Source organism: Antennarius striatus, chromosome 10, assembly GCF_040054535.1.
Source record: "Antennarius striatus isolate MH-2024 chromosome 10, ASM4005453v1, whole genome shotgun sequence".
Taxonomy (NCBI): Eukaryota; Metazoa; Chordata; class Actinopteri; order Lophiiformes; family Antennariidae; genus Antennarius; species Antennarius striatus.
Window position 1 is genome coordinate 17,771,755 of NC_090785.1, and position 12,859 is coordinate 17,784,613.

General features: G+C 43.4%; 1 protein-coding gene across 1 annotated transcript; it reads right to left on the minus strand.

Annotated features, from left to right (window-relative positions):
- Positions 1-4,590: 4,590 nt before the first annotated feature.
- LOC137602886 (POU domain, class 3, transcription factor 4-like) lies at positions 4,591-5,827 on the minus strand. Its single transcript, XM_068325975.1, has one exon. It carries the CDS (start codon positions 5,716-5,718, stop codon positions 4,627-4,629), a length of 1,092 nt encoding a protein of 363 aa, XP_068182076.1. The 5' UTR covers positions 5,719-5,827; the 3' UTR covers positions 4,591-4,626.
- Between the last annotated feature and the right edge of the window lie 7,032 nt (positions 5,828-12,859).

Genomic DNA, 12,859 nt, shown 5'->3' on the forward strand with positions numbered 1-12,859 from the left:
TCACCGTTTGGTCCCTAATGGAGCCATCACGCCTCGGCCTTAATATGGTTTTAATTGTCAGGCTAAATGCAGAGGTGGGGGCCCCCCGCCTCTGCAGAGAGGAGCAATGAGATCAGAGGTAAACAACATATCTCTATTAATTATTTGTCGTCGACTGGGTGCTGGAGGACGCTGTGGCCCGGACGAGGCCCTGAGTGCTGTTTGGGGCCCATCCCTTGTTCATGTGGTTGATTCACAGCAGAATATAATCTCAATCGTATGAGACGAACCCTAAAACAGGTTGACCTAATCCCAATTACAAGTATTTGACTCGGTTCGTTTTAACCATCAACCTCAGGTAGAAGACGCTTTCCCGTGGAAGTGATGTCAATCACAAGTTAAAATGAAGCTACGTAGGTGGAGTATATCATGATTAGCAGGAGCAAACAGAAACATTTTGATGATTTGCATGGGATGGATTATAAAAAAACAACGAATTTAACATTTTAGAATTTTAAAAAAAAAGTGAAAAAAAAAATCCTACAAGTTAAAATAATCCCCCAAAAAGTGTGCATATTTGAGAATGTTGGGGGAAAATACAATAATTCCTTTAATGTGACTCACGCTGGAGTTTAACACACACAGGAACACACACACACACACACACACACACACACAGAGTGAACACGAGAACACCTTCTTTCTATTTGCTCTGGTTTTAACAGGTGAACTGATCTCCGTCTCCTGTTGGAGCTCAGGTCGTGTTTCTGACAGAGTCACCTTCAACAGTCATGTTTTAATCACCAGCGTCACACCAGTGGACCTTAGATCACAAGTATCACATAATCGTGTGTGTACAGAGTGAACCCAACGGAAAAGTGTTCTATTACTTGGGAAATAAGTCGAGGAAAAACTGATTTCTCCTTTCTTCATCCCTGTAAAGTGTTTCAAACTTGAGCTCCAACATCTGAACACCCTCAAAAAGATGAAATATTAGGTTTTGCTTGCGTGTGTTTTCCTCTTGGTGGCTTCCGTTCAGGGATCCCCCTCGTCTGGGTCTGATGTGCATTTAGACACCCCCCCCCCCTCTCTCTCTACAGACTCCAGCTGATGCTGTAGCTGCTGCTCCTGCCAGTACCGGCTGTAAAATTGATTTTACATTATGTAATTAATGCTATAGTTCAGCTTCTTCCATCCCCAGTCCTCTTCTACGTCACCCTCACCCTTTTCCCCTCCTCACCCCCCCTCCCCTTCACTCTACAATTGATTCTGTCCTCTAATACGCCGACAGACGTCTTCTGCCCTCCAGTGATCAGTTACCAAGTTTGCTTCTGCTCCTTTTGAAGTGTCAGTCTTCTGCTGAAGCCTGGATGCTTCAGAAAGCATATTAGAAGGTATTCATTCCCAGTAATATCATTACCACCTTATGCATTTTAATCAAAATATTTTCCTCACTTCCATTTCTTCACCAATGAAGAAGTTTTGCTCTTTTAGCATTAGTTTTGTACATTTTATATTTTACAGCTCATAATGTGATAGACAAATCTCTTAAACAGGGCCTTCCAACCTGTGGTCGGCAAAAACCCAACAAGGGGTCTGAAATTTAATCCGGGCGGTTACACGATGTCACTTTTCTTTGATTTGATTATATTATATTGTCCGTGTGTGTATGTGTGTGTTTGTCGCATTCAGCACCCGTCTGCTCTGTGTGTTGTTGAAAGTCTGCCCTTTGACCTCCTATCTGTCCGTTTTACAGAGGCTCACAAACTTTTTTCTGCTTCCTCATTAAATGTATGCATCCCTGTTTCAGATTTAGTCTTGAATCCTGTTGTGTTTTATTTTCTACACTCACAGGCAAAGAGTTCTTCTGTCTGTTTTTAACTTTTTGTTAAATGCTGCAGGAAAGCTAACAGAGTTAATAAAAGCTTTTAAAAACAATTTATTTAGAGGAATTTTGCGAATCATTTTCTTCATTTACACTTTTGACTGTTTAACTTTCTACCATCACCTCTGACACAGGAAACAGAATGAATCCAAAGAGCAAACCAAGTTGGTGATTGTATGCAATCACGTGTGAAGTGAACTTCAGCACATCTTTTATTTATTCTCGCTGTCATTTCTGATTATCGTCTGCTTTTATTCACATTACTTCTTTGATAACTCCTGTCATCTTGCACTTGTTATATTTATACAGTGTATCTTCTGTTTCCCCGAGTCATGTGTTCTTTCTCCACACTGACGGATCATTTCTTTTTATAGACCTGGGCTGAAACATCTGACTCCACGCTGAAGCAGAGACTGGAGGATATTGCCTTGCTGCTCTGGACCTTGGCTTCTTTTGCTTGTTTGCTTGGCTGCTGGCTCTTCTTCCATCCAGGGGCACCCTCCCTCCTCCTCCTTCCTCAACCCCCCCCCCCACACACCCCACCATCCCCACCCCGCCCCAGAAATCAGGGATTATTTCAAACTAAAATAGATGGATGGAATCAATCAGGCATGGTTTTACTTTTCTCTTCTACAACATAACCACCCCTTTCACCTCCACCCTCACACCCTTTTTCTATTCCTCCCTCCCTCCCTCTTTCTCTGTCTCCCCCAACCCCCTCTCAGGGCTGCAGACTGAGGAGATGCATAAATTCAGACGCATTAGTATTCCAGTCAGGCTCTCCATTTCAAGGCAAGGCCTAGCACCCTTCCGCCTCTCCTCCTCTCCTTCACTCTCCCTCTCCAGCCCTATTTTGAATCATTTAAGGAGCATCTATAGGCCTCCTTATTCCCAAACCCTTCCCAAATTATTTTAGGCTTTATGAAGTTCTTTTAGGCATATAGCTGTTTTTTTTCTTTGGCCTTGCATTGGCAATTATTCGCAGCTGTAGTCTTTGAAATGAGATTCAACCGCTTCTGATTGTGTGTGTTTGAGTGTGTGTTTGTGTGTGTGTGTCTCTGTGTGTGTGTGTGTGTGTGTGTGTCATTGTGTTTAGCTGTCAGCCAAAGCGGGCCTGGCAATAAATCACGCATGTCTGATTGAGGAGGGCAGAGGGCCCGGACAATAACATTTCACTGGCACTGCTGGAGAAGGCATCTCAGTTTGCTGTGATCAGTTGAACCTGCAGCCGAGGAACGTTTTACAGCTGTGTGACCAAACAGCAGGAAAAAGTTCCCTCAAAAAGTTCCCAAACAGTAAAACTCACTGACCACCATGTTGCTTCAGCACACTTGTATGTGTATACATAAATACTGAAGAGCATAAAATTCTCTTTAGTAGGCCTTTAATTATAATAAAATTAAAAACATCTTCAAATTACATTAAAAAAGGAAAATTTAATAAAGATTTAGTCATAGGCCTACATTTTTATTATTGAATAATAATAATAATAATAATAATAATAATAATAATAATAATAATAATAATAATAATAATAATAAAAATCTAATACCTATATTAAATTGACTCCATCAGAAGTTGATTTCTGTTTTGGACAATGAACAGTTGTAACAAGAAATTGTTTATTACAACATACATATTTTTTTTCAAAACATAATACAAGCTTTATACTGAAAATAAATAATTACTTGAGTTGTCATCGAAATTTGGAATAAAACCGCCAAAACAGTTCAATCTTACTGAAAATATTGTTGTTTTTTTTACACTGCTAATTAAGTGCATGGATAACTAAGAGCATTTTGTTTAAATTAATGACTTCAAAAGGGTAATATATAAAACTGTACAATATTCGAAAAAATACTTAAGAAATAAACCAATAACAGGAGTATTTAAGATTATAAAATTTTTGATACTGAACGTACAATAAAATTATAGGCAGGTGTATAGCGTCGTCAACCCCTCTTTCTATTCTCGGCTCTGTTCCAGAGTCCACACAGTTTATGTGGTCGAAGATGATTGAAATCAAATAAATGAATTTATAAATAGCTGTAACTGTGTATGTATGTGTGTGTGTGTGTGTCTTCATGAGCTACAGGCCATAAGGGAAGAAATTAAATACAAACCCTCCACATGTTATTCTGTTGGTAACTGGAAATGAGGGCCTTAAAATTCGCATATGCAAAAAAAAAAATAGAATAATTACAGATCTGCTACGACTATGTTACAAATAATGAGTGTAAATATGATCACAACTAAAGCATTCTGTGAGCCCGTGGGGGGGTGGGGGGTGGGAGAAAAGTAATAGAATTATTTGTTTCACTCCACTGATCATAAAAAGAGAAGCAGAAACCCAAACAGACATCAGTCCCCTCTTATCGTTATTATCGAGCTGATGAGGAAAATGGTGACACGAACCAAAGGCGCTGGCAGGTTATTTAGGCACATTTTTGTATTTATATCCGTGATGTAGAAAATAATTCGGTGGGCTCCAGAGGTGATGTGAGATGTGACGTCTATAATAATAATAATAATAATCATAAAAATCATAATAATGCCCTCACGACGGTCAGAAAATGACGAAGGCTGAGCAGGTGTCTCTGTTATTGTTATTGTCGTGTTTCAGTGCTGGAGGCGTCTGGAGGAGTCTGGACCGGGACGGGCGCCACCGTGCTCTCCTGCGCTCGAAAGTCTGTGCCGGTGGAGGTGGTGTTGGGGGGGGGGGCAGGTGTGTGTGTGGGGGGGGATTCCTCCCGGTGTTACGGTCAGAGATCGTGGCACGACGAGGTGTCTCCCGCGCTCCCGCTGTGAGAATACGGTCCGTCGTGCGTCGGCGGCTCCCCCGGCGGCGTCATGCGCTTCTCCTTCTGCCTCCGGTTGCAGAACCAGACGCGCACCACCTCCTTCTCCAGCTGCAACGAGTCCGCCAGAGAGGTGATCTCCTGCGCGGATGGCTTGGGACACTTGAGAAAGTGCGTCTCCAGAACCCCCTTGACGCTGACCTCGATGGACGTCCTCTTCTTCCTCTTCCTCCCCTGAGCTGCTATCTTGTCTATGCTGCTGGCGCTGCCCGTGGACGAGTCCGCCTCCTCCAGCCACTTGTTCAGGAGCGGCTTTAGTTTGCACATGTTTTTAAAGCTCAGCTGCAGAGCCTCGAACCTGCAGATGGTGGTTTGGGAAAACACGTTCCCGTACAGCGTGCCCAGAGCCAAACCCACGTCCGCCTGCGTAAAACCCAGCTTGATCCTCCGCTGCTTGAACTGCTTGGCAAAATGCTCCAGCTCGTCAGAAGTCGGCGTCTCCTCGTCGGAATGGTCGTGGCAGTGATGCCCGCCAAGGTCGCTGTGCTCCGGGCTGAGTGTGTCCCTCAGGCCCGGGTGCATCCCTTGGCCCTGCGGGTTGGGGGGAGGCGTGAGGCCACCGTGGTCCAGCATGCCGTTGACAGTGAAGCCCGTCTGGGAGTAGATGTTAATCTGTTGCCCGCTGGTGATGGAGGAGTTGTGGGACACCGGAGTCCCCCAGGCTCCCCCAGGATGGTTGCCATGGCTGTTGTGATGAGGGGAGTGATGCGCTACGTGCGAGGAGCGGTGATGGATGATGCCGAGCTGCAGGTCCTCCCGGCCTGGTTTCACGTCCTGCTGCTCCATGGAGGACGACCAGGGGCTGCCCTCCGATAGGCTGCTGGCCCACTGGTGCCCGAGGGGGTGTCCGTTACTCTGAACGCTCTGCAGATAGTCACTTTGGAGAAGTTTCTGGTGTCCTCTGTAGGGGCTAGCAGGCTGCATGGCCTGGCTGTCCGGGTGGATCATGGGACTGGCGCTGAGCAGGGTGTAGGGGCTGGAGGCAGCTGTGGCCATGCTGGCTGCTGAACCCCACTAATGCTTCTGAAGCGAGGGAGCAGCTCAGCCTCTGACATCTCCCTCTCTCTGGAGCCTCAGCAGCAGTCACCGTCTGACTGACAGCCTCCACCGCCATTCACAGTCCGACCGGGACGCATTTGCGTCGCCAGTCGACCAATGACGGCATAGAAACCCGACGCCCCCCGCCCCCCCCCCCCCCCCCCGCCTCTGGAAAGCAGAGCTACGGAGAGGAAATGGTTACGCACAGTAGAACCGGAAGAGAGTGGGAATACTGGTCCAGTGGGTCTGTCTGTGGAGCGATGTGCGCGTGGAGCGCAGTTCCTGTTGATTAATTAAAGTTTCCAACTGATTTACGCACAACTTTATTGCTGCTCCTGTCACCCTTGAGCGCGTACGAAGGAGGGGATTAAAGCGCAATGGCATTCGTTAAACGTGCCAGCACTTAATTTAGAGGGATACAATCAAACCAAGAGCAGAGCTCACTGCTAATTTTTAACTTTAAACGAACACTTCCTCAGGTGTTTGTAGAAACGCGCGTCTTAAAATAGAGTTTTACGCAAAAGTGTTTTAAGGACAGGCCACAAGTTATCCATACGAAGTTTGGTCAGACAGATAAACCCAAAAGGGACCTATAACTATAATTTGTTCTTCACACATAAAAAAAAAGATCTATTACTCTGTCCAAATCATGGGTTTTTTTTGGGCCATGCAAGGATAATCAAGTTCATCCAAGTGTGTAAAACCTAAAGCGTTTTTTTTGTTTAACATTTTTTACATTTTCTTAAAGAATTAAATGTGTCCTCACGCACAAAACGCTTGTACTTCCAGTATTTAAGAATCTCATCAGGTCCTCACGGAGATGAAACAGATCTATCTGCATGTATGAGAGCCTAACTTAGCTGCGTAATTATATTTGCCATTAGAAGACTACGTCCCAGTCCCCTTATTGGTTTGAAATTCCATTAAATATATTGCTGGAGCTCCCAGGTTAAGCTTGATTTAAATTTGCATACATTTTCATACATTTAGGAGAAATAAAAGAAGGCTGCAGCCACCAGAAAGTCATTAAAGAGCGCTGAGCCGAGGAGCTGCTTTTGGGGACTGAGAGGAGGCCGGAGCAGGTGAGCTGACCGCGGGCTGGATGCGTGGACAGGGCCTCGGTGAACAGTGGGATGAGACGGTGGCGGTGACAGAAGGATGATGACAGGACAGCCCTTATCGACATGTTTTGGTAGCGCACAGGCAAATCGATGGGTAGGAAATTATTCAACAAATGCAAATGATGGTGTTTTTATTCTTATTCCAGACCGGTTGCTGCGCATATTCTGCACATGATGCATTTAAAAAGTAGTTTAGTATTTAATGTGAATGTCAGGGTGGTTCCAGTGGCCTAGTTTGCTTGTTTGAATCGTTATTGGACCAAATTCGGCACGATTGGTTGTTAAAATGAGCACATTTCTAGATAATAGCAATTCAGTGCAATTAATACGATATATTTCGCGTCTTTTCAGCAAAGCGAAATGATTTTTAAAAAATGAATTTTCTACAGCTTTGAAAATTGTAATCTAGGCCTTTTTTTTTTTTTTATAAACCATCAACTCAAATATATGTGAACAAAAACTAAGTCTTTAAAATGATCTTAAAAGTCGCCCACACGCTCAGAATTAATTAAAAAAAATACAGTTAAAATATATTTCCTGTCGCTACAAAAATGAAGTGCGCATTTTGGGAGACATAAGCAGACAGGAGGGTTGGGTTTTTTGTTTTTTTTTTGGAAGGGAGGGGGGGTTGTATTGCTCTCGATCGTCTAAGTTTCTAAGTGTAACAGATGCTTCTGTAGAAGCGCTCCTTGTGCTGATTCCTTTTATTCACATCAACATTTTTCTGCCGTCGAGCGCGTTTCCATAGCGAGGCGAATAAAAGGCAAATCCCCGCTCCGCGCCTCCAATAAAGAGACCATTCATAGATAACCCGAGCAGCCCCGCTACACTTACACCACGCAGCACTGCGGGCTCTTTCTCTACGAGCTGCACATCACTGCTGAATAACGCAGTCATAATTTACCAGTTTTGTCTTTTTAAAGCAGCAGTTTGTGGTTGTTTGTCATGTTTGTTTATCCCAGTGTTTATCTGGCCGCTTTGATTTTTTCGATTTTCTTTTTTTTTTCTTCTTCTTTTTTTTTTGGGATTATCTTCTGTCTCAGATTATTTACTGAAGGCGCAGGAGTAAATGAATAGATTTTTATTTTTTTAACGACTAACCTTCAGTAGATTTTTTTTTAATTGGCTGAACCCCCCACCCCCTCATTTATTTGTGTTCTTATTACCCAGTATTTGCACTTACATTATAAGGGTTTTGTTAAATTAATCATGATGCTGAATTATTTCTTAACATGCCGTGGAATTATATCTAGGTAGTGATGAATTTAGATCGGTTAACTCACTATTGATTGTCTGGTTTAATAAAGAAGAGATGAAATAATATTTTCTTATGAACCTTTTCCATTCTGTTGTCTTTATGTTTGTTGTTGGCTTTATTGATATTCCCATATGTTTATATGATGCAGTGTAATATAGTTTTGTTTTTCTCTAAAAAGCTAAATTGTTAATGGAGTTTGTTTTCCAGTCTGTCTAATCGTGCAGCTCAAATTAATGGGATATTTAGGGATTTGCAATTCGGATAAAATTACATTCTTTATTTTAAATCTTTGTTTACTTTGCCTAAATTCTTTCCTTTCTCGTTTAGCGCCTCAACCATAAATCAGCTTTAATCTGCTATTCAGACAGCCCAGGCCTCCGGGTGGGACCTGTCACTGGGTGTCATGACCTCTGAAAACTTTCCCCATGAAGCCTAAATCCCTGCTGCTGCTAGATATGGGCTTTACTAAAAGATTTTACCTCTGACAGATGTCAGTTTGTGTTTACCTTCTTTATTCTATTGAAGGAAACAAACCCCTGTCGGGGTTTAACAGGAGAAAACCGGCTGTTAGTTTTCAATCAGCCCCTGATTGGGAAAAAGTCGCACTATTTTGTCGACTGGTTTGATTTTTTTTCCACCTTAAATAGTTAAATTATCTTATCCAAAGCCTCGCCTGAGTGAAAGTGTAGTTTGTAATGGTTTTCTCCTCTCTGACATCCTCTCTACACCTCACAGGCTCCAGACAGTAAAATCGATATTCCCATTAACCCGTGACGTCGCTAATAAAGGACAATGACACCGTGCTTAGACAACACGGCCCTTCAAAAATAAACCCGAAACTAATCTCACATCATGTCGGTGACAAGTGGTTTGTTTTCATCTTCAGCCCCGAACAAAAACGTGTGTTTGAGCTGTTTCTGGTGGAAACGTGTGCGTCTGTCAGTCATGGAACGCGCCTCTGGCTCCGTGCGCGTCCGTGCGTCATGGTGAGGAGGAACCGGCGCACACCGATGGGTGAAAGGGAAAGGTCTATACAACAGTCCTCTCATGAACGCACACATGTTGGTGGAATGGATATATGAGGTTACACGCGTTCTGTTTTGGTCTCCTGTGGGATCCAGGATGGTTTGAATTCAGTTTTGGAGTAACGTTGTTCTGGATTTTCAACAAGTCCGCTGAAGTTTTAAGATGACAAAAGTATTCTGTGTACCTCTGAATAAAATAAGATGTAGCTTGAAATTGAAAGTTTTAACCAAATTTAGACAAAAAAAAACCTGAAGTCGTGGTATTTAGTTTAATTCGCATTAATTGCGTTCAATATGGAATAATAGTGGAATATTGTGGAATATTTCAAAACACTTTCAGGAGATTTTAAGGCCAGTTTTTTTCTTCTTCAAAAAGTCATTTTAATAATGGATTCCCTCGTATATTCTATGAGAAATTCTAGATAATACATAAAGGTTTCCTCTTTTTAATGATCAAATTATGTTTTTTTTTTTTTAAATATAAGGTTATGAGCTAAATGTCAGAAAAATGGATTTAAAAAATAGTGTGTGCATACATGATCTCTGAGGCCTGACTGTACAGTTACTGTCTGACACATCATGGTGTCATAAAGGTAACGCTGAACTCTGATAATAACAGTTTTAGGTATTCCTGTAAAACCTGGACTGAAAAAAACAGGAAAGGTTACGTTTATAAAGTAAATCACTTATAAACCGTGTAAAAACAATATCATACGTCGAGTGTATGTGTGTGTGTGTGTGTGTGTGTGTATGTATATATATATATATATATATATATATACTGTATATATAAAACAGACGTTTGAACGAGCTGCCATCATGACAATGTAATGAAAATTAATATATATTTTAAATGTTTCTGCTGTGGTTTTTTTTTATTCAGATAAAGTTGCTTTGATTTTCAGAGTTCCTTCAAAATAACACTAATTTAATTTCCTGGAAGGACTAATACGCACCAAGTGTAAATTAAATGTCTTCCGTCTGGATATTAGTATTCCAACTATGATGCAAAAAACCCAGCGTAAAATTATTTTTGATTTCTTAATGAGAAAAAGAATCCAGCCAAAACAACACAGGGGCCTGAGTTTGGGAAGTCTTTCAGCTCCTGGTGATGATCTGGAGAACAAACAGTCCTGCAGAAGCATTTACTGTAAAATTATTTGTTTTCTGCAAGAATTTCAAAACCTGAGAAAAATTGAAGCTGTTTGTCCCTCATGGCTTCACTCAAACAAAGCAAATGTTTGTCAGAAAGATTTTGTGTGTGTGTGTGTGTGTGTGTGTGTGTGTGTGTGTGTGTGTGTGTGTGTGTGTGTGTGTGTGTATGTGTGTGTTACAGGTGCTGTTTGCAGAGGAGGCTGGTATATTGTCCCTGGGTCAGTGAAAGAGGCAAGGTTAGTAAAAATCTACATTGCATTACCATCTGTTAAACTTCAAACAGCTCTCTCTCTCTCTCTCTCACACACACACACACACACACACACACACACACACACACACACACACACACACACACACACACACACACACACACACACACACACACACACACACACACACACAGACACACACACACACACACACACACACACACACACACACACACACACACACACACACACACACACACACACGAAAACACACATTATCCTATAAACAGAAGGAAGCATAGAGAGTCTATAGGAATGTAATGTATGCTCTTCAGCCCTCTCCAGCTCCTCTTCTCCCCCTGTGTGCTCAGAGCAGACAACAGCCCGGGTTCCAGAGCTCCACCGGTACCAGCGAGGAAGAGGAAAGCCTCGGAACTGGATAGGATGGACCTGCCTTGAACAACTATCCGTCTACTGGATCAGACCTGGATGACGTTTCATGAACAACCTGGGTGAATTTCATGGGGAACATCAGTGAGTTCTCTCCCACAGCTGAACAACCAACCAACACACTTTTACCCGTAGCCCACAAACCCCCCCCCACACACACCCACACATACATGCGTACATGCTCGTGCGCACACACACACACACAAACACACACACACACACACACACACACACACACACACACACACACACACACACACACACACACACACACACACACACACACACACACACACACACACACACACACACACACACAGATCTCTCTGGAGGAGCAGGCGGGGCCGACAGTTGCACATCTGCATTTCAAACACAGACTCTCTGGGATTCATTATTAATTAGCCTGCTGAGCCCTCGAGGACTGGCAGTGCTGCAGTCACACACAGACACACACACACACACACACACACACACACACACACACACACACACACACACACACACACACGCACACACGCGCACACACGACCCATTCACCCCTACTGCTCTACAGTTTGAGAGTCCTCACCAGAAACCTGAGCTGCACAGGACCGTCCCTCCCTCTGGTGACATCACGTCTTCTGATTAGGTGAAAGATGATGAATTATGTGAGCGGATGATTTTATAAAGTTGAGCACAGTGTATTTAAAACATCCTACGATGGACGTTATTCAGTGCAGCCCAATGAGGGGACTAGAGGGGCCTGGAGAGCTGTGCTGGTTGGTTGTTGCTTCTCATAACATCAATAAATATTTAAAACTCTTCCCTGCTGTTGCTTGTTTTTATTCTTTGCTATTTATGGCAAATAAACTGCTGTGTTTTACTCGTTTTACTCTAATTCAGCCGCGAGTGTGTGTTTCTGTGCAGCAATGTGCATTAACCTCCACCATGGGTAGATAGAGGCAGATCAGAAAGACACACAGCGATTATGCATGAGGAGTGTCTCAAGGGTCCAGAGCGAGAGAGAAAGACATCAAACACAATGAGAACCCTCTGTCCACAATACACATCTCATCGCTGCACCAAGTTAGGGCTGTGTTTACCAAAATAAACACAATAGGAAGGAACGAACAAGCTGCTGCGGGTTTTTGTAGCTTGTTGTCTGCTTTTTCGTCGCTGCATTAGTATGCAGGGAGACGACGCCCGATGTGGAGATCATTCAAGAGCATCAGATTGTGCGTGATTTGTGACGGGGCGATGTGCTGACTGCAAATATTTGAGCGCAAGAATGTTAAATCTTTAAATGTCGTGGAAGTGGAGGTATTTTTATTCGCTTTGCGGTTGATAAGACGTGCCTCCTGCAACACGTGGCTCCATCCATCCATACGTGCTCCATTAGGGCTCAGATAGTGTCACTGTGGCCTCTGAGGCCATAGGTGGGCAATCTGTAATCCCTTACCGCACAAGAACACCCTAAAGAATGACTTGCTTCAGGCTATAAAATGGGTTCTGATAGTGCAGGAGGCTCTGGTAGTGATTTGTACGTAATTGTATAATTCAGCAGGACTCTGCCATCATCATCTTCAGCCTCTGAAAGCTCCAGTTTAGGCCTCACGGTGGCTGAAGGTGCGTCTCAGCTGTCGGCTTCTATCTCTATTCAGGGATGATCCAGGAGAGTAAAACACGGCAACCCTGAGAGGATCAGTGGCTCATCAAGCAACTGAATGTGATTCAGAGGCAGCGGCGGCGGCGGCGACGGCGGACCTCCACACAGCACACACACTTCCTGGTTCCGTGGAGAATTCTGGGAAACAGTACAGCAAGACTCGCAGAGGGGAAGAGACCACTTCTTGACAACACGGTCTTTGTTAGATGCAACCAAGAATCTGGGGCAATCAA

Excerpts from the sequence above, each read along its gene's own strand:
- LOC137602886 (XM_068325975.1), bottom strand. The coding sequence starts at position 5,718 with ATGGCCACAGCTGCCTCCAGCCCCTACACCCTGCTCAGCGCCAGTCCC.